The 21,864-nt window shown below is 39.5% G+C and overlaps 1 protein-coding gene across 14 annotated transcripts in view; it reads left to right on the top strand.

Moving 5' to 3' along the window:
• KIAA2026 (KIAA2026 ortholog) overlaps window positions 1–21,864 on the top strand; it is an 88,579-nt gene that overhangs the window by 34,052 nt on the left and 32,663 nt on the right. For 3 of the 14 annotated variants that reach the window (XM_027881050.1, XM_027881052.1, XM_027881051.1), the window contains exons 6-9: window positions 1,597–1,712; window positions 7,937–8,124; window positions 10,246–12,999; window positions 18,766–18,867. In XM_027881050.1, coding sequence (XP_027736851.1) covers window positions 1,597–1,712; window positions 7,937–8,124; window positions 10,246–12,999; window positions 18,766–18,836 — 3,129 coding nt within the window. In that variant the 3' untranslated portion in view covers window positions 18,837–18,867. Of the gene's footprint in view, window positions 1–1,596; window positions 1,713–7,936; window positions 8,125–10,245; window positions 14,449–15,219; window positions 16,096–18,765; window positions 18,868–20,427; window positions 20,624–21,864 lie in introns of those variants that run through there. The other 11 variants (XR_003570921.1, XR_003570920.1, XM_027881046.1 and 8 more) reach the window with 9 other exon arrangements.

Below are 21,864 nucleotides of genomic sequence, written 5' to 3'. Positions count from 1 at the left end.
ATATCCTTTCATATGTTAACAATTAATTTTGTAGATTACTGACGTTAGGAGATGATATCAGATGCCCCAGTAGGTTACAGTGAACACAAGGGCCGTTTACTGTTGCAGTGGCTAGTGAAAGGTTTTATGCTGCGGTGTGTAACATGTGCAGATGTGACTGGCCAAAAGTGAAGGAAGTTAAAATACAGTTTGCTGACTTGTCTGTGTGTTCCACAGTGATCATTATGTGGTAATGTGGTGTAATATCCTACTTAAAATCTTTGCTTTCGTACGTTCAATTTAAGAATTAAGGAGTAACTATTTGGTTTGTTATGTAACATGTAAATGATTGTTTATAAAAAATAGATACCTGGTCTTCAAACAAGTGCTTAGCCTGAGTGATCTTGCTGTACATTGGAGAGATCTGCTGAAATGTGTAAAAAGTCCTTAGGAAGATCATTCTTGTAGACTGCTGAAAGGCAGCTATGGCAAGCTTTATCCAGATTTTCCTGCCTTACGTTTCTTGGTGTGCTAGACCACAGGAAGCTGTGAAGGATATAAGAGCTGTCAAAAGCTAAATATGTATATGAAATAAGTAAGTTCCCAAGTCTTCCTTCTTTTTCTTGCAGAATCATAGTCTCTTCATTGTTTTACATCCTTTCTGACAAGTCAAGAGCTAAAATCCTCGTTTATATAAAATGCAGAGTTAGTAGTGTGGCAGAAGTACTGGAGTACATCACATCTCTTTTATAACAGTTACATATATGTGCACTGTTCCGTTTTTTTATATAATGAACTACAGAATAAAGTTTTGGGAAGAAATATTTACAAGGGTTATCTATGAGTGTTAAGGGGTGAGTTCTGCAGCACCATGGTTGTTATTTCCCAGTGTCTTTTATCTCATTTATACTTTCCTGATTTAGGAAAACATTATTTTTTCATACAAGATTGTAAGATTACATATATCAGTTTTGAAAATAACACCATTTTTAATTATACATTGAATTAAAAGCTTGAAAGTTTTACACTGGAAAACTGGTCTTTGCTGCATAGTCTGTTGCTTCATAAAAGACCAATTTGCAGAACTTTTCTTTTAAATAAGCCCTTTATCTAGAACTTCAAATAAAATGTAATGCAAAAACTGTGGAGATTTTATCCCTGAAAATTACAGATTTTTTTTTTTTTTTTACAAATAAATGAGATTAAGGTAAGATTTCCTGTAGAAATTTTGTCTCTGATTGTGAAAAGTTACATATGTGGTTGATTTCCTTGACCTGAATGGATTACTACCTATGCTAGTTACCCACCTCAGTAATTTTAAATACATGGTGTGTTTGCAGGATCCTGATTCAGTTTTAAGTTTGACCTATAAAAAATTAGCATACTTGCAGCATTGCTTTTTTATCTAGGACATTCTCTCCCTAGTTTAAAAAAAAGTTAAAGTGTTAATGTCTTACATAGCTTAAGAGTAGATGTAACTCTGAAACTTCTTATTATTTTCTTCTAGTTACTTTCATCATATATTGTATTAGTGTACAAGGATTATTGTAGTACTAATAAAATCTAACAAGATTCAGGTCTAACACAATGATAAAGAAATGGAATTTATGTTTTCAGGGAAGATGGTACCACCGGAAGCAAGCAGTAAAGGAATTGCATGGTACGTTGTTACGACTGCTTAATGAACTGTTACCATGGGAACCAAAGCTAATTAAAGCATTTCAAAGAAACAGGTAATCAGCTGCTTTTTTTTTTTTAACAATGGTGTATGACATGAAACAAGGAACAAAATTCGCTTTTTACAAACTAATCAATGAATTGGCTTCTCTCAAATAAGATAGATGAAAATACTTTGAAGAGAGGAGTGAGGCACTGGTAATACTTTAACTGAAAGATTTTATGTTCCAGACCTATCATTTTAAATAAAGTTGAGTTAACCCTCTAATGCCTTTTCTTCTAAAATGCTTTAGAAACGCTAAGCATGCCTATCTGTAGTGTATCACAATACAGCTAGGATTTGTACTGCTGCTTATTTGGTTAAGAGATGCTGAAAACCTTTCTCTAGAAAACTATACTAGGGCTTCTTAGAATACTCTGCTTACTGTCTAAACTTACCTAAATTGGCTGTTAATGAATTCTCCACAGTGCAATTCTTGAAGCATTGTTTTGAGGTCTTGGTAACCCTGTAAATGAGAAATGCATGTGGAATGAGACATGTCAGAGGAATACCAGTGGCAGATTTAAATCTAGTAAGGGCAAGTATTAGTAACAATGAAGATGCTATCCTGATGATAAATCATGGAGAGATTAGGTATTGTCTTAAAGCTTGGTGCTGTTACTGTTTGTCAGCCATATAGCTGTTACTATAATCATACCTTAGTTTTGCCACAAAATTAAAAAGCAAGTAATGACTAAAAGCTTGAACTCTGTGACAAAGGATCGCAAAAGTTAGGCAGGTGCTTAAACACTGAGTGTAAACTTACAGCTATGTGGGGCAAAACTAATATAGAAAAGTGTAAAAGGTATTATGCTTAAAAAACCATAGCAACATAACACTAAAGACAGTAAATAGATAGAAATACTAAGAGTTTGGTTCCTTAGTAGCTCATTTTATGGATATCATGGATGAACTAAAATTCTTATTTGGAAATTTAGGATATTGTTAGCATTTTGCTTTAAACAATCGATCCAAGTACAAATTTTGTTTTTTTTCTATTCCTTTCTATGCACATTTCTGTTCATTTTCCTTAGCTGTTCATTTTTCCCTGTTTTTGTGCAATTTAGACTCCTTCTGGAAATAAGGCAGATAGTATTACTATTGGGAAGGATTTAATTTTCCAGTACATGGGGTGTCCAGTTTTATCCTTTTTGTAAATTCTACTGTGGAATGGTTTGATGCCCAGTATTAGTTCTTGTTTAGTGAATCACAGAATCATTGAATGGTTTGGGTTGCAAGGGACCTTAAAAAGCATCTAGTTGCCACGCCCCTGCCGTGATGGAGTTCACGGCCCCATCCAACCTGGTCTTGAACACTTCCAGAGATTGGGTATCCACAGCTGCTTTGGGCAACCTGCTCCAGTGCCTCACAAGCCTCACACTCCAGAATTTCTTCCTAGTATCCAGTCTATGCCTACTCTTTCAGTTTGAAACCATTCCCTGTCACTACATGCTCTTGTAAAAAGTCTCTCTCCATCTTTCTTGTAGGCTTCCCTCAGGTCCTGGAAGGCTGCTGTTAGGTCACCCCAAAGCCTCCTTTCCAGGCTGAACAATCCCAATCCTCTTAGCCTTTCCTCAGAAGAGAGGTGCTCTAACCCTCTAATCATCTTGGTGGCCTCCTCTGGACTTGCTCCAACAGTCCTTCCTGTGCTGAGGACCCCAGAACTGGATGCAGTGCTCCAGGTGGGGTCTCACCAGAACAGAGCAGAGCGACAGAATCACCTCCCTAGATGTGCTGGCCATGCTGCTTTTGATGCAGCCTGGGATACAGTTGTCTTTCTGGGCTTTAAGTGCACATTGCTGGATAATGTCTGCCCTCTCAGACTTACTAGCATCCTTAAGTCCTCCTCAGGACTGCTCTCAGTCCCTTTTTCTCCCCAGCCTATATTGATACTGGGGGTTACCCCAACCCAGGTGCAGTACTTTGCACTTAGTCTTTTTAAATCTCATGAGATTCCCATGGACCCACTTCTCAAGCTTGTCCATGTCTGTCTGGATGGCATCCTCTCCTTGAGATGTGGCAATCACACTGCTCAGCTTGATCTCATCTGCAGAATTTACTGAGAGTGCACTCAATCCCTTCATCTATGTCATTAATGAAGATATTAAATAACACTGGGTCTGGTCTGGACCCCTGAGAAACACCACTGGTCACTGATGTTCATCGGGACTCTGAGCCATTGACCACTATCTTCTGGAAGCCACTGTCCAACTACTTTCTTATCCACCTAACAATCCACTCCTCGAATCTATCTCTCTCTCCAGTTTACAGAGAAGGATGTTGTGGGGGATCATGGCAAGGGCTTTACAGAATTCCATATGAATGACATCTGTAGCCCTTCCCTTATCTACTGCTGTAGTCATTCCCTTGTAGAAGGCCACTCGGTTGGTCAGGCAGGACTTGTCCCTCGTGAAGCCCTGCTGGTTGTCCCAAATCACCTCCCTGTCCTTCAGGCACCTTAGCAGAGCTTCTAGGAGGGTCTGTGCAATGATGACCCCAGGCACAGAAGGGAGGCTGAGACGTCAGTAGTACCCTGAGTCCTCCTTTCAACCTTTTTAAAGATGGGTACAATGTTTCCCCTTTTCTAGTCACCTGGGACTTTTTTAAAGTATCATGAAGAGTGTTGTGGCAGCTACATCAGCCAATTCTCTCAGGACTCTGTGGTGCATGTCCCACGGACTTCTGTGCATTCAGATTCTTCAGGTGTCGTGAACCTGATCTTTGCTTACAATGGAAGGGACTTTGCTCCCCCAGTCCCCTTCCTGCTGTCCATCCACTCAGGAGGTGGGGGAAGAGAGTCTGCCTCTTGAAGGCTGAGGCAAAAATTGTTGAATACCTCAGCCTTCTCAATGCTGCAGTTTTCCAGCCTTGTCTATAAGAAGGGGCACACCTTCTTTGACCTTCCTTTTCTGGTTAATATATCTGTAGAAGCCCTTCCTGTTATGCTTTACATCCCTTGTCAAGTTCAGTTCCAGATTTGTCTTTGCCTTCCTCACCCCATCCCTAGAAAACCGAACTTCATCTCTATATGCTTCCCAGAGTACCTATTCCCATTTCTGTTGCCTGTGCATATTCTTCTTGCCCTTCAGTCTGACCAGCAGTTCCCATCTCACCCGTGCTGGTCTCTTGCCTTCCTTACCTGATTTCTTGTCCATGGGTATTTCCAGCTCTTGTGCTCTGTGAAAGACTTCCTTAAAGATCTGCCAGCTCTGATCTGCTCCCTTGTCCCTGAGGGCAAGGGCAGTTTCCCAAGGCATCCTGTTGACTATCTCCTTAAAGAGCTGGAACTTTGCTTTCCTAAAGTTCAGGGGCCTAATTTTACTCCTTACCTGACCCATATCCCTCAGGACTGCAAATTCCACTGATGCATGATCCCTACAGCCCAAGTCTTAATGTCCCAGATTAGCTCATTACTTTGGTGCCCATCATATCCAGTATCATATCCCCTCTGGTAGGGCTGCTGTCTTAAGAACCTATGGGCATGATGCCTCCTGTAGCTGGAGCAGGAAAGCTTTGTCAATAGGCAACCCTTGATCAGGGGCCTGTAATGGAAAACCAACCACAAGGATCCCTTTGTTGTCTTATCTCTGATTGTTACCCACAGGCTTTTGACCTGCTCGTGGCTGTTCTTCAGAGACAGCTCTTCACACTCAAACCACTTCTTGATGTAGAGAGCAGCCCCTCTGCCTCTCCTTCCTCCCCTATCTCTTCTGAACATCCTGTAGCCATTGATAGTCTCACTCCAGTCATGTCCCAGGTTTCAGTAAGGCATCAAGACCATAACTTTCCAGCAGCACAGTGGCTTCCATCTCCTCCTGTTTGTTGCCTATGCCGTGTCAATGTGGTTATAGAATACAGAACTGTCATTTAAAGTGTGTTCCAATGTTATATATGAGCTGTGAGTGATAGGAGTAAATTTTAATCTGGACCTTACAAGTATATGTGCTGATAGCTAGAGAAGCATAGGTAACTTCTGAGATTAATTAATTCAACTCATATTTCTTTAGTATTTATCTTTTAGGCTGTAACCATAGTTTATTCTACAATGATAGCCTGAATATTTCCATGACATAACTGTTTGGACATACACCATACACACAGTGTAGGAGGGAACAGCTCCTCTGAAAAACAGTGTTTCTAAATCATGCGGAGGAAAGAAAAATGGGTGAGGGATTCTAGGTCAATGTCTTGATCTTGTTCATTGTGCAGCTTCTGTAGCAGCAGTGACAGTGATGAAGAAAGGTATCATGTAAAAGGGAAAAAGCAATTGAGTGAAATTTGCTTATGGTGGTGTAAACATCAGTACCACAAGTCTTGCTGTCAGTGTTGTGTCTATAGGGTATCTCAGTGAGCTGCTAACGACTACTAATTGAACAACAGTTCTGAACTTCTGAGTTGTGGAGGCATGGGCAGAGCTCATTCCTCCTTATACCGCACTATGGAATAAGGGTCTGGAGTTTTCCTTCCTTTTTTATTGTCTTTAACTAGTAGGAGCACACTTTATGATCAAAATCGTTTTCTTTCCCATCTGAAAGGTCCTCTGGTCTCTTCAGAACTATGATAGAGAATAATCTTGAATGGTATTTGAATAGCAGCAAGGTTTAAAACAAAAAGTTACTTGTGCCCACTGATTACAGCTGTATACTGGCCACATAGCAGAAAAGAAGAAAAGAAGAAGAAAAGGGAATTCCATCCAGAAGCTTAAATACAGTAGTGGTTCCCTGGTATCCTTCTATAATTCTTCCACACCTGGACTCCAAGCTCAAACCCTAATGACAGAGTTGAAGTACTGTCCACACTGCATTTTCATGCAGACTTTAGTGTTGTCTTTTCTCAGTGAGGGTGCCAAAGCTGTGAATAAACAATAACGTCTCACTGACTCTTAGCAGGCTCACGTGGCCTTCCATCCACACCACATGTCTGTGGGTCCAGGATCCCCATTTCAGGTCATTCTGCAGCCTTCAATCTCTGCCAGTTTCTATTCCAGTTTCCACCTCAACTACATCAGTTACTGTGCATGGCCTTGAGTCCTGCTGATCTGGACTGACTCTCAGACTGACCTACCTGCGTCGACATTATGGAGCTGTTCAGAAATCATTCAACTGGGTCCTGACCCTGGCAGCTACTGGACCTGGTTCTGATCTAAACCTTTGAACTGATTTCCCAGCTTGGCCTCAGACCTGCCTCAGCACCAGGAACTTGCTGTTAGTCTGGGCTTTTGGTTGAAACCAGGCCTGCCCTGCTGCCTCATTCAAGGGCGGTGGTATGGTGTGCTGGTTGGTGATGCTTGTGCCCTGTGAGCTGTGACATCATGCTGGCTCCTCCCTTGCTGTCTCTTAGAGAGCTACTGGCCATTGCTGCACTCAGTGCAAACAACTGTTATTTTAATGCAAAAGAATGGGTAAATTTAAGATCTTCTTCGTAGTGTCATAAGGATTAGGTCCAGAATAGAGTCTTGATTCTGTTCCATACAAGGTGCTAATTGCTATAATTTATTTATTAATTTGCTAAATAATCCTGGGTATTGTGTTGGTAATCACCAGCTGAATCGTAAAGTTAACTGTATTTGTACACTAAAATACCCACTGGATCCCACCTAAACAATGGTTTAGAAGGGACAATGGAAATGTAGCAGTTTAGCAGTATCAAGGTAAGTGGATATGTTTCTGGATGGTGTTCCAATGAGTAAAGTAGCTATGTATTTCTGTTATGTGTGAACCTATGGAACTGGTAGAAGCAGCTGTTCTAATGGCTCAGAGATAAGAAAGTGTTCTCTAAGGAGAAAGTTACAATGCAGTCCCGCAGCTGGGCCAACAGCATGATGCATTCCAGAAAAACGAGATTTACTTACTTCTCTAGCTGGGGTTGCTGTCAGAGGAAGCAGTAGGATTGTTACAGTTAATACTCAAGTCCATATAGGTAGGTTTGTCACTATGGAAGGCCAAGGAAGAAACAGAAGATGGATGAAGTAAAACAGTGATGATCGTATTTGACTCAGTCTTTTTGCTTATTGTTAGAGAACTTAATGATGTAGGATTCTGTTTTGGTAAAGGAAAGGACCTTAGTGTCACTTCAGATTTTCTGGGTTTCAGAGACTTGCAGACAGAGCTACACTGAAATTTTTTTGAGGGGCACAGGCAGTTAAATCTATACCAACTTTTTGTATGGCAGCAGATACAAATAAAAATAATGTTTAAAACAGTGTGGTTTTAAAGTAAAGTTAGTTTTGTTATTTTCAAGGTCTAGATTGAAGAAGGACTATGATGACTTTAAAAGACATCCAGACCATGATAAATTTACCAGAGAATTGTGGAGTAATGATGAAAGTGAAGTTGATTCTGGCAAAGAATCTTTTGCAGTAGTATGCGGTAAATCACCAGAGTCTGCAGAACATGTAGAAGTTCCCATAAAAGATCACTCAGACAATGGTAAGCATTTATTGGAATTCAGGAGCTTGAACTTGATGCAGGAGCTGAATCAAGGTGATTTGGGAACTCAGTTTTTCCATGTGAGCTTGTGTCCTGCTTTTTACCTTTACTACTGTGATAACACCAAAATAGCTTGTGATATGCATCTGACTTGAAGAGGGCAGACATGACCAAGATGAAAATTCTGCTTTATTTAAGTGTTTACCATTTCTTTTTGTTCTTAACTGTATCTGTGATAACATGGTAGACCTGTGTGGTATTTACTTTTATGGGGGGTTGACCTTAGCTGGCTGTCATATGCGCACCCAGCCACTCTGTCATCCCTCTTCCTTAATGGGGCAGGGAGAGAAAACAATATAGAAATGCTCAAGGGTCAAGGTACAGACAAGGGGGATCACTCACCAGTTACTGTCACAGACAAAACAGACTCACTTGGGAAGAATTAATTTAATTTATTGCCAATTAAAAATAGAGTAGGATGGTGAAAAACAAATATAAAAGCTAAACCTCCCCTCCTTTCCCATTTCCACCTTCTTTAAAGGCTCATCTTCATTCCCAATTCTTCCAGCTCTGCCCCTGCCAAGTGGTACAGGAGGGATCGGTACTGGGGAGGTCAGTTCATAAGAGTTAGTGTCTGCTGCTCCTTCCTCCCCCTTGCTCCAGTGTGGAGTCCCTCCTATGGGATACAGTCCTTCACAAACTGCTCCATTCTGGGTTGTCTACACAGACTAGAGTCTTTCAGGGTAAGACTCTGTGGGTCCCCCATAAGCCAGAGTTCCTGTCAGGAGCCTACTCCAGCATAGGCTCTTCATGGGCTGCAGCTTCTTTCAAGGCGTATTCGCCTGCTGTAGAATGGCATCCTCAACAACCTGCAGTGTATATGCATGTTCTGGCATGGTCCTTCATGGGAGCGGGTCAACCTGCTTGATCATGGGTTGCAGGGGAATCCATTCCAGTGCCTGAAGCACTTCTTTCCCCTCCTTCACTGACCTTGGTGTCTACAGGGTTGTTTTTCCTACATTTTGTCCTCACTCCGTTTTGTCATACCCTTGTGCGAAGCATTTTGCATGAGACATCACCAGTTTGGCAGACAGGCTTGACCGTGTCCTGCAGTGGATCTGTTTTGGAGTCAGCTGTTTATGGCACAGGGCAACTCCTGGCCTCTGCCCTCATAGAGGTGTCCCTGCTGCTCCACACATGGCCCCTCTGTCCACCTGGCACCCCTGCCTGCTTCCTCAGCCCTCTTATGCACTTCATGCATCCCCTGGTCACTGACTGGTTCAGCTTGATGCTCAGTGCGAAACTGGACATTCACATCTCTGTCCTGCAGGCCCCCTCACAAGTCCACCTGTTCTGCCAGCCCAGAACCCGAGCCCTCCTGTTTACCAGCTAATCTGTCTTGAAATTCATCAGTGAATACACACACACTGCCCCAACGCACAGCGGATTTGGGGAGGATACAGACATTCACGCTGCAGCAGATTGCACCAGGCACACAGACTGTGATCTCTTGCAGCCATCCTTGCAGCTCCCCCTTCCTCTGCACATCCCTTCATGGATTTGTATAGCTCTGCCAATTCCCTCACCCCTCCCAGCCCAGTCTCCAAGATCTCCCCTGGTTTATAATCATATCAGGTGCAAAGTCCAGGTTGATCTTCCTGAAGAGGGCATCTGCAGTTTCTTGATAGCCCATCAATTGGTATGACTGGTGAGGCTGTTTCTTGTCATTGTCTCCATTTTTATTTTGTTAGATCTGTGTCTCTGTATATATTTTTTTTCCTGGCTTCTCCCTTTTTCCCCTCAAAATAACCTTGCTGGAATAAACATTCTCACATTCTTATATGCCATTAACAATTGATGTGAATGACCAGGTTTGGTTTTCCTCACTGTCTCCCATTGCTGATCAGGTTTCAGTTCCTGAACTGTTTTTGTTTATTACTTGCTCCTTTCCTTATTACCCCCTTTTTCATTGAAAAAGATCCTTGACCAGATGCCCTTAAAGAAGCATACGTTTCCTTCCATGTACCTGTACTCTTGCAAATACTGCCTTTATTTAGACTTTATATAATTGTTTCAGTTTCAAACATGTAAAATGCAGTTTCTGTTTTAATATCCTTGCAGATGAAATGAAACCATTAGAGATGAATTTGCCTGCAGTAAAAAACAGAATTCTGAAAAAAGAATCATCTTCTAAAGAAATCCAGAAGACACTGCCCAAATGCATTAAACGACAGTTCAAACAAAATAGTTGTCTGGATCAAAGCACTAATGAGCTTTCACCGAGGAAGAAACCTAAGCTGAACACTGTTGAGACTGTGGTCCAGAGTTCAGAAAGCAGCCTGCAGCCAGATAATTGTTTGACTGAGCTGAAACAATTTGAAGGGTCAACTTTAGAGTTGTTTTCCTTGACAGATCCTACAACATCAGTATCAAACTTTCTGAAAGGGACCAAACCCATCCAGGCCTTGCTTGCCAAGAATACTGGGAACAAAGTGACCTTAACAAATCAACCATCGCCTCCCCCAGGCATAAATGTATCAACTTCTGAAAAGTCAGTTTTACCACCTTTGGAATCATCAGTGATCAAACCAGCATTGCCCTGCCAGGCCAGTTCAAAGACTCCCTTACAAATGGTATACAAAATGCCAAATGGCCACTGTGTACCAATAGACCTTCAGAATAGCTCAGTGAAAATTCAAATGCAAACTGTGACTGACCCTAAAACTGGAGAAAAAGTCATGCAACAAGTTCTTATTTTACCTAAGAATTTTCTTCAGCAGCAGGAAGGAAAAATTGCATCCAAGGATGTTCAGCCACTACAGCAAAAATCATCTGAGCTGCACTGTGCATCTTTACCAAAAATGTCAAATGTCAGTGTTTCTTTAACACCTGTTCTCATGACAGGCTCTGCAAATACTACCACTCAGTCACCTACTACAATTTTTAGCAAGAATATTACCCACTCGTCACAAGTGACTGGTTCCATGAACACTACACTATCGTTGCCTGATGTAACTTCAGCAGGTAACTTACTATCATCAACAGTTAAGGTGAACCAAACTGAAACTGACAAAATCAAGACTACAGTTTTGACTGCTACATTCCCTGTGTCTTTGACTTCATCTACTCTTTCCACATCTAGCCAGTCCTTGATACCAGCAACAGCATTAAGTGGGTCTGCGAACACTGATTCTGCCTGTCATAGTCTTGCATTGCAGCAGCCAACTGACTCCTGTGAAACTAGGCAAGAGCTGAAGACTGTATGTGTAAGAGAATCACAATCTATTCTGGTAACAACACGAGGCGGAAACACAGGCATTGTTAAAGTGCAAACAAACCCAGACCAGATTTCACCTAGTAGTTTATCTTCTAGTCCAGTTTTCACTTACACTTCTCAGCTTCAGGCCTTTCTTGCGCCAAAAACCACAGCATTATCATACTCTTCTGTTCCATCTCTAGCAACAGCCACATCTGGTCTGCAACATAATGGACAATCATCTCTTTCTGGATTTGCCCCCTCAACAGCTTCTTCTGTTAACATTCCAGCTTTCCCAGCTGATTTTACTCAGGCAATAGAGAAAAATACCAAGTTTGCACTACAGCAGCCTGCTGTTGGGGACACTTCAGGTCAAGTAATAGAGAACTCCTGCTATGTGTCCTCTTCTTTATCCACCATTTCTTTAGCTAGCAACATGATGTCCACAACTCCAAACAGTCCTGTTAGTGTGACTAGCACTGGACAAAATAACACTACCATAACTCCAAATTCTTCTGTACATCATCAAGGGGATACTAAAATCAAAACAAATTCTGTTGTGCAATCTGAGTCTAATTCAGCAACAAGTGGAAGTTTAATCAGTGGTGCTCCGGTCCAGAAATTTACATTAGTTACAAATTCACCAATTTTGTCTCCCTCTGGAGCATCAGGAGTCAGTATTATACCCTCTCCACCATCCACTGTTGTTAATGCTCAGAAGCTGGTTTTCATTAACACACAAATTGCCAGTGGCCCATCAACCACCAATCTAGTTGCAGAGTCATTGAGACAGAACCTTCCTTCTCCCCTAACCAAAACCTTTGTTAATGCCACAGAGCAACCACATTTGGTTTTGATCCCATCTACAGTAGGAGCACCAATAAGAATAAATTCATCGCCAACTGTTGCTCAAGTAAAAGATGTAAAAATTGGCTTAAATATAGGTCAGACCATTGTAAATACTAAAGGCAATGCACAGGAGGCCCCACCAGTTAATATATTGCACTCTGCCATTTCTAAGGGAGAAGACAAAAAGGGCATTGGCTTGGCGCTGTCTTTGACAAGTAGCAGTACTGTGGTTCCTGCTCCAGCTTTTGCTGTGTCGGCTAATGAATCTGTATGTGTTGCAACAAAAGCTGAAAATGCCTTTACAACAGCAAATGCATGTGTAGAATCTGTTTCAGTAACATCAAGTGGGACTTCTTCTGGGCCACGGCCCACTGTCTTGAGTGGTCGCAGTGATCCCTCAAGAATAAGGCCAGTTCTGGGTAATCGACTTTGTACATCAAGTATTGGAAATATGGGTATATCAACTGTGAAAACAGGACATCTTGCTTCATCTGTGCTGATTTCAACCACACAACCAACAGTATCTCCGCAAAATTTAGCATCTGCTTTGCAGTTTCCATTCATTAGCTTGCCTGGATCTGCAGCCGCCCCCCAAAAGGTGTTACATACATTTCCTCAGATAGCAACAGTTCCAGCTCATCTTCCAGTATCAAAAAGCCAGTTGCCAACACTGCTTCAGTTTCAGTCATCAGGAACTTCAGCTGCTATGGCAAGTCACACAGGTATTCACAAACCTCAGACTGTGTTGTCCTCTCCGTCACCAAATGCAGGTAAAGTCATTAGTTTTCCTGGTTCTTCTGCCCTAAAATGCCAGCAGGTGCCTCCCAGTACAGAGAAACAAAGTCATGCTTACACTTGTGCTTCTACCGCTCAGATGTCTGCAGCTTCACCAGCTGTAACAAGCAAAACAGGAGGAGGTCAGTTGAATGAGTCTTGCATTCAACAGAAAATAGTCATTAACACCTGTATGCCTTTGGCACCTGGAACTCAGATAATGATTAATGGTACTCGTTTTGTTGTTCCACTGCAAGGCCTTGGAGCTGGCAGCCACGTTCTTCTTCTTTCCCGTAATACAAAACAGACTCCTTCAACTGCTAACCGTGGTCAAGAGGCTCAAGGTGTACCAATTGTTAATCCAATAACCTCAAAAATCATCTTAGCACCACGTAATTCATTAAGTTGTCAAATATCAAAACATCCTTTGAAAAGCTCTACAAAAATTATGAACTCTATTGGGGCTGCAGATGCTTTACCCATTGTACATGCAGCACCCCAGATATTTAGTACTCCAGCTAGCTCATCTACTCCACTGTCTGGGGTAGCACTGTCTGTGTCTTCAGTTACAAAATCTCCTATTAATGTTGTAGCTACATCTTCTGTTGTTTCTGCTGTTCATCCTCCGAATTCTCATTTGCCAAGCAACACTTCAGTGTTTCACTTAGGCACTTCTATCAAAAAACTGTTGGTCAGTCCAGAGGGAGCCATTTTGAATGCTCTAAATACTCCAGCACCAAAAGTTTCTTCCCTGTCTTCATTGCTGCCTCCTGTTGTTGTGTCCACAAGCAGAAATCCTACCACTGTCTTCCCTGCATCTCAGTCATCTTGCCTTGATAAATCTGACAAAGCTGCATCCTGAATTTACTGCAAATGAGCCACTTTGAAATTTTGGGGCATTCCTCAGACTTTACAAGTTGTAACTATTGGATAATTTCTTACAGTGTATGAACCAGTTGATTTACTCAACATTACTTAAGGTTACAGTTCTTTCCTGTTCACCTGTGGGGATTAAGAGGAAGAAGAATTTTAGTGTGTCAGAAGTTTTCAGAGAGTACTTTAGTAAAAAGGTCAGAAATGACCAGTGAGTTCATTAAACTGTTTGGAGAAATCTCACCTTTTGCACATGTTCCATCTAACGTTATGGACTGTTTGCCAGTGTGTTTTTGACAGTGTATGTCTTCTTTGTAAAATTAATTTTTGATCTGTTTCTTTAAGGAAAATATTTATGCATTGTAAAAATGCAGTCTATAGTATAGAATTGTACATGTTCCTGAATTCCTAACAGTCCATACTAAACAATATGTACAAAGAACTATGCTGTCTTATTTATGTTTGGTTTACATAATGTATAGTTTTTTAAGTATTTTAGTAACTTTGGACCAGTGTACTGTTTAGCAACTGCAGAAGAATCTGCATATAATAAATCAAGTTGCTTTACTGCTTCGTGTTGGCAATAGTTAAAAATATGTGTATCTGTTACACCATGGCAGAATACATGCATACATACATACATACATACATATATGTATGTATATGTATATATATGTATGTATTTATATGGGTATGTATGTGTATACACACATCTTTCTTTTGGTGTGTGGCAGAATGAAATTATTTAACCTCTTTTGCTTTTCTCTGCTTTTACATTTCACATGATTTGGCAGGATTTGGAAGGAAGGCCTTCTTGTTGATCCTTGTGATACAGGGCGGGATAACCCATACTTCATCCGTTCTTAAGAATTATGTTTGGTTATATTGCCTAAATAACTCCAGTGATGTGGTAAGGCTACAAGTGGCTTTTCAGACACCAGTTTAAGTCACACTGGTTGCTGTTAAGGACTACCCTGTTTTGTCTTAAAGCTCATAGATCTGTTGAACAGTTCATTGTCCTCTTTTTTTATAGTCTTGTATGCATTTCCACATGTCTGGTAACTGTAACAAGGTCACTCGTTGGTCTTCTCTCTAGCCATAGCAAACTATCCATTTCTTTTCACCAGTCATACTTTCTAGATCTGAATATTTTTCTTTAGCTTATAATTGGTCTATCTGGAATGATAGCACTAAAGCATCACACAATATTAATGGAAGCTTTATTAGCGCTTTGGGGATAATAATACGTTATATAAACCTTCCTTTTTTATACAGTGCATTCAGTATTTGTTGACTTAGTTTCAGCTTTGGATCTGATGAAACCTTTGGGTTATTTTCTGCAGATCTGCTGAGTTCACAGCTGCCTCCTGTAGTGCTCATGGAGATAAGTTTTTTGGCATCTTTTGAGATTTTGCATATAAAGAAATGGTGCCGATCTTATTTTATGGAAGATGATGATTTTAGAATTGCTATCTTTGTATGTGTTGATTTTTTGTAGAGTTTAGTATTTTTTAGAAACTAGAAGGGAAGATTTCAGAAGAACTTATAAATGATAATTGCCTTTTTAATAGCTTTGACTTCAAAGGGGATAAAAGCTTACATATCTGTATATAGAAGAATTTCTTAGGCTGAGTTTCAACAAGATGAAACTTCAGCCTTTGCTCTTCATCCTATTGAATTTCTTCTTCCCTTCCCTTTTTGCCATACTAGTTTGGCAGTTTGGATGTTGAGTTGAAGAATAGGACCACAGCTTACTCCCTCTGTGTCGGTTGCCCTTTATATTGTTCTGAAAAGTAACCTGGTAGCTAGTTAGCTAGAGGTCTGGGAAAGTGGGGGAAGAAAGGCTTGTGCCTTCCGTAGGGACCTTTCCTTTTGCACTAACTAATAAAATTGCATTGGGAAATTGCATCTTTCCATCTTATCTCAGGGCTGGGATAGATGGAAGCTTTCAGTTTGGGGATTAGAGAAGGTTTGTTTAAATTTCAGAAAAAGCTACCTGCTACACCTTTGCTACTTCTCATTAAAGGTGTTTTGTAATGGATTTTGAAAACACCTAGTACTAAGTGTGTCTGCCCATCGGAGTTCACAGTGTTAAGGATTTTTAAATCTGACTGCATATTACAGTTGAATGCTTCAGTGACTTTTCCAACAGAGGAAGATGGCAGAGAGTGGCAGTTTCTTGGACATTTTACATACTCTAAAACCATATATACCAGAAGCTGATTAACTTGCCTGAATGATTTCCAAGAATTTTTTTGAATTAATATGATAATATTCTATGATTTTTTAAAATATTGTATAAATTGGAAGACATGTACTTTACAACATGAAAAGTTTGAGTCAGCTTACTTAGAGTTTTCATGGACTTTTAGTCTGTACTAGACGTGCTCAGATTCCAAGTACTATTGGAGAAGGACTTGAGACTTCTATGTAATGGGCTTGCATCATTCATTATGTAAAACCAAATTTTAGTAATTTTTTTGAATAAAATTCCTATTCCCAACATTGTTCTCCAATAATATAAAAGTCAGAGGTAAGGTTTTGTTTCAAATGCAAGTAGCTAACCATTGACAGTTGGCTATGTACCTTTTGCTCTCTACCAAATGCATAGTGCTACTTGTAACACAAAAAGAACTGTAAACAAGTGGATTGTATTCACAGACACAGTGAAAAAGCAGAACTACCTGCATCTTTACTTGAAGTTAAAAAGATATTTAGTTACACATATAAACATAGATATATAGATCAGCCTTTTAAAAAAAGGTGTTCAACTTTTCAGAGCTTGCTTGTAAAATGCTTTACTTTTAGATCACTTCTGATATTATATACAGCTATTCATACATTATATTATATACAAACTTTGTGTTTATAAATTACTGTGAATATTTTGAATTACATCCTTTATATTTACCTAATTGAACATGTTCTGCACAATAATTTTGGTTTGCTCTGAGTAGAAAATTATGCTTCTTTTGCTTCACTGTTCAAACCCACATGTGTGAGCTGCCATTTTCTCTTGGGGATTCTGCTCCTACCACACTAGGAGCAATTAAATTTCATGTGTATTAGTTGTTATAGAAGTATCTGTTCAGATCAAGTGTTTCACTGTTAAGTCATTCAAGCCCATGCTCATTTCACTGTGTGAGGTAGCAAAGGGTACAATGTGAAAAGGAAAGCAAAAATTGTCCTGGTAAGTGAAGAGAAAATAATTTGTCTTATGGGAGTAGGTCAGAAAATTACTAAAAGCTATCATTTGAAAGGCATCCATAGCCTTACCACAGATTTAGTTTCATAGTTGGTTTTCCTTCTGTTTTATGGTAGTGCAGAATTTTAATTGCCCAAAATGGTTTTAAATTAATTAATCATTTTTATTAAAGCATGAATGTTTGTTATGATGAAATTGTTTCCTTTTAAAAGAACAGCCAGAGGTGCTCAAGAGGACTCAAACTCATGTAGCCTGTTGTCTGTAAGCTGCACCTGAAGAGAGTGAACTGACTCAAAGTAAGATTAATAATGCTGCATCAGACTTTAGGTCCATCATGTCTCTTGAAGCAGTCAACAGTAGCATTCCAAAAGAGCACAATAACAGGCCTGAATAATCTTCTAGTGTCCCCTAATCTGTGAGCCAGAGTCTTCCTCGTGCAGCTGTGTTTTTCTGCAATTTAATATCTTTTCAATGTATTTCTCTTGATGAAATGGACCAGTCCTTTCTAGAATTCTTGAAAGCATGCAAACAAACTGTTACCATCCACAGCACTCAGTGGTAAAGAATTTGTAAATAAATCTCCTTTTTGTTTTCAGAACCTGGCACCTGCTAGTTTCATTTGATGCAAATAATATTTATATTGTAAGATGCAATAAGCCTTTGCTGTTTAGTCATTTTTCCATGTGGCCTGTGTAGACCTTTGCCATGTTGGTTGTCTCTTCTCTAGAATAAAGAGAAATAGTGAATTCAATTATTTCTTATATGGAAGTAATTAGTTGCTGTCATTGTTGTGTGTGCCTTTTTCAGTTTTACTGTGTCCTTGTGGGATCAGAAGAGTGCATGTTCTAAAAGCACTGAATCTATTCAGCAGTGTGTTTATATGTCTCATAATTATTTCAGTGTTTGTGGGTTGGTTTCTGACTATTATTTAGCCTTGTACTAACTTTTTCATAGAAATATTAATTTTAAACTGAATACACATCAGTGTCAAATTCATATCATCCTATAAAACAATACCACTTGCAGAATATCATGGCTGTAAAAATATGGTCTTTAAACCAGACTACTGAAACCAGTGCAAGTCTGACACTCTCTCTGTTTCTGTTTTCATATGGTTTAGTTCTCTTGAAAATGTAAAAGGACAAGCAAACTTATTTGGATGATGGTTTTTTAACTCTCATTATTTTTATGCATAGAATACAAAGTTAGGTTTGTATATTAGGTGCATGGTCATTTTATACAAATTGCCATCCAGATAAAGATTTTTTTAGTTGTTGAAGGGGCTACTTTGTAAATGTGATACAGAATGTTGTTATTTTAAAATATTTTCTTTGAAACCACAGTGCATAAAAACAAACTTTAAGATCTTAATAGACATGTATTTTCTTCTTTTCTCAACATATGGAATTGTCTGGTCAATAGACCTGGGTGTCTGGCATAAACTTGGTAACCAGGACACTTCATTGTTTCCTATGTGATTGTTCCAGAAGTTCTTCAGAAAGTTGGTGTTCTTACATTCTCTTTTATTACAGTCTCAGCTGAACTAAACATGTTAAGTGAAAATGGTATGTAAAAGCAGTGTAAAGGGAATGCAATGAATTGCTTATAGTATTTCTTGAAATTATGTTTGTTACACAGAAGGTCTATTAAAATTTGCATAAATATGATTTTCCACCTTTTGCAGATGAAGGCAATGAAGTACTGAGTTTTCATAGCAACATGGAGGAACTGGGAATAGAATCCTTGGTCCCCTGAACTCCTTCCAACATCCCATCCATTACTAAAGGTTAGACAACTAGATTACTGCTTTATTTTCCCCTATTCTTGCTTTTTACAAAAAAGAAAAAAATATTTAGAAAATTAAATTGTTTTCAAGAATGTGAGGGGCATTGGCAGCATTTATAAAAATTAGATAGCATGGGAAAACAAGGTAGTAAAGAAACAACTGTGATTTTTGTGATTGTCTTCAGTCTCTACAACTTTGCTTGTCAATATCTATATCATAAAAAGAAGACAATACTCTTTTTTAATTGTTCATATTGAATCCATCTAGGAAATACACAAGTATAAGATCAGACTACTTTGGCTGTTAGTAGTCATCAGCATCTGGTACCAGCATGTACGTTGAGATCCATCCACATAATGTGCTGTTATTTGTAGAATCATTTCTCAGGTTTTTTTTTAATCACATGCAGCAGTGAAATAAAACATCAGAGAGGGATTAGTGACAGGATATTACCATGTAGCCACGGGGCATCTTCCTTTTAATAAAGAAAAAGAATTATGATGTATTATTATTATTATGATGGATTCAATTTACGCAGTATAAAAAGCGGGTATTTTTACTATTATAATCAATTACTGAGAAGAAGGAATTGCTTACATCTATTTATGAAAACCCTTGTCAATTCATATTAGCAACACACAAATACTAAAATTACAGTAATTTCAGGCTCGTCTGGCCAGTATTCTGTAGTTCCATAGTGCTTTTCTGCAAAGTGATCTCAGAAGAATTAAAAATGGGAGAGGCCTGGAAGTAATTTCCTCCTTCCATGGCCTAAGAAATTGACGTAAAAACATTATCTTTTGTTAAAAACCAGCCCATATTTGAAGGTGAGCTTCTTACTTTAGCACATGAAATGCAAGTGATGCGTTTCAGTACAGCAGTCCAGTCCTTGTATGAGCTGCACCTTAGACTGAGCATTTGTCTCACTATAGTGGCCAGCAGAGAATGCTTAGTGGGAAGAACAAAAAATAATCAAGTATGAGTTAGTTTTCCCCAGTGTGTACACACATCATAAAAAAGTAATGCCAGGAGAATTTTGTGAACTCAGCCTGAGTTTGTCTGTGACATGAAAGAGCAGATTTTGCAGCCAAAGTATCAGATACTGGAGAAAGCTGAGCAGTAATGCAGAGAAGCAGAGCAGAAATAAAAATGACATAAAAACATAAAATTGCTTCTCCAGTTTAAGAAGTGGTAGGAGAAGCTAAACAGCTAAACAGAATCCTGCTAAACAGCAGAAGTTTTGAATGAGGAGCTGACTGAAATATCATTGTTGTCCTTCCTGTTGGTGAGGCCAAAATCTAAGAAGTGTAGATTACGTGGGCTGCATATCCCAAGAGTTAAAAATGTAAGAAAGACAGGTTTCTTAAATCTGTGTCAATACCAAAAATGTTCAGAAAGAGTTTTCTGGAGATACAGAAAGAGGAGTAATAGGCAGGTATCTAATACCTTCTAATCCTTGCAAGGATTCCTCTACAGCAGATTAATGGTCATGGAATTTTGGTCAGGGTATTATTATGTTACTTACCATACAATTTCGTTGGTTTTGTGCAAATCCTGAAGCAGTTCCAAGTTTTTTCTGAATATGTTTACCAGATGATAATCCTAAAATTCCTCCTGAAAACAACAGCACAAGCAAATCCAGCACTGAATGGTGTCTAAAAAGGGCAGCTGTTTCAGTCCAGAGTGTCAGGAGCAATGAGATGGTTGGGGTGCATGTGATGGTATGCAGAAATAAAAATCAATTACTCCTGCCAAGGTAAGTGGGAAAGGACAAACTGATAAACTTGGAAGATAAACTTTTTCTTAGAAGGTGCTTTTCAGCAAAAGTGAGTCAGATCTTTTCCCTACTAGGCACAAGAATGCAATGGATGGTAAGGTAAATTAAAAAAAGAACCAGGAGAAAGGAAGACTGCTGTGTAAGCAGAGAACACAGCAAACATGCAGCAAAGCAGTCTGTTTTCTCGCATCCAGAAATGGAAGCTAGCAGAGTTGAAAAGACCTGACAGAATCATTGAAAGACCATAGTATTTATACTGGGCCATCACTCTGTGTCTTGTACTAATTTGAACTCAGTTCATGTTTGATTTTAAAGGCAAGAAAATGTACTCTTATGTCACATGAATACATAGATGTACACCAACAAAGTAATGGATATTTTACCAATATTAGACATAAACATGAATCAAAATATTCTGGCAATGCTATATTTTACTGAAAAAATAGCAACCCATATGGCTAATACTAATACAGTGCTTAAGGCCAAGATAATATACCTAGATCCCCAGCTGCAGCACAAGTTAAGTGGAAAGAGATTGCTGAGATGAATGTCGCTGGACTGTCTACTAACCAGGTGCAAATGCCAGTCCTGTTACACTAGACTAGTGAGACTCAAAGTAAGTGCTTCCTTTGGAAAGTTCTTGGTACATTCTTCTATCATAGCTCTGACATATCTGAAGTATACCTTTCTGGCGCATGGCTCCAGTGTTTTGCTACATGGTTCGGGATGCCAGGAGGATTGAACTTGTCAGGACCTGCTGCATTTTACCTTTGTGCAGTGACTGGGATGGCTGACCAATATTCTGGAGTCTTTGAAGGCTACACTGAGGCCTGTAACTGTGTTAGAAAGTAGATGATCCAGCAGGATCATTCCAAGAGTCCAAACATAGACAATGCAACTGCTAATACCACTGTAATATAGCAATCTGACCAAAATCTGCTATGTTCATGAGAGGCCTGGTTTTGAAGGTGTTCGTTGCATCTTCATAAGGGTTGCATGCATAGCTGTGAAGTTGCTAAGATCTTCCTGTACAGATAAGCTTTAGTAACAGTCCCTCTGCAAGCCCAGTGGAAGCAGTTTAAAGCAGATCAGTAGCATACAGAGCTCCATTCTGCAACTATGATCAGCCACCTGTCTTCATCACCATCTTGAGGGAAAACTCAAAATGCCTATGAGTTTCTTCATTAGCTTTTTTTGATGGGAGAAAATAAAGCACAAAT

Source organism: Empidonax traillii, unplaced genomic scaffold (genome assembly GCF_003031625.1).
Source record: "Empidonax traillii isolate 1590-97213 ecotype Southwest subspecies unplaced genomic scaffold, ASM303162v1 scaffold83:size2986645, whole genome shotgun sequence".
NCBI classification, from domain to species: domain Eukaryota; kingdom Metazoa; phylum Chordata; class Aves; order Passeriformes; family Tyrannidae; genus Empidonax; species Empidonax traillii.
This window is presented reverse-complemented; position numbering and strand designations above follow the sequence as displayed.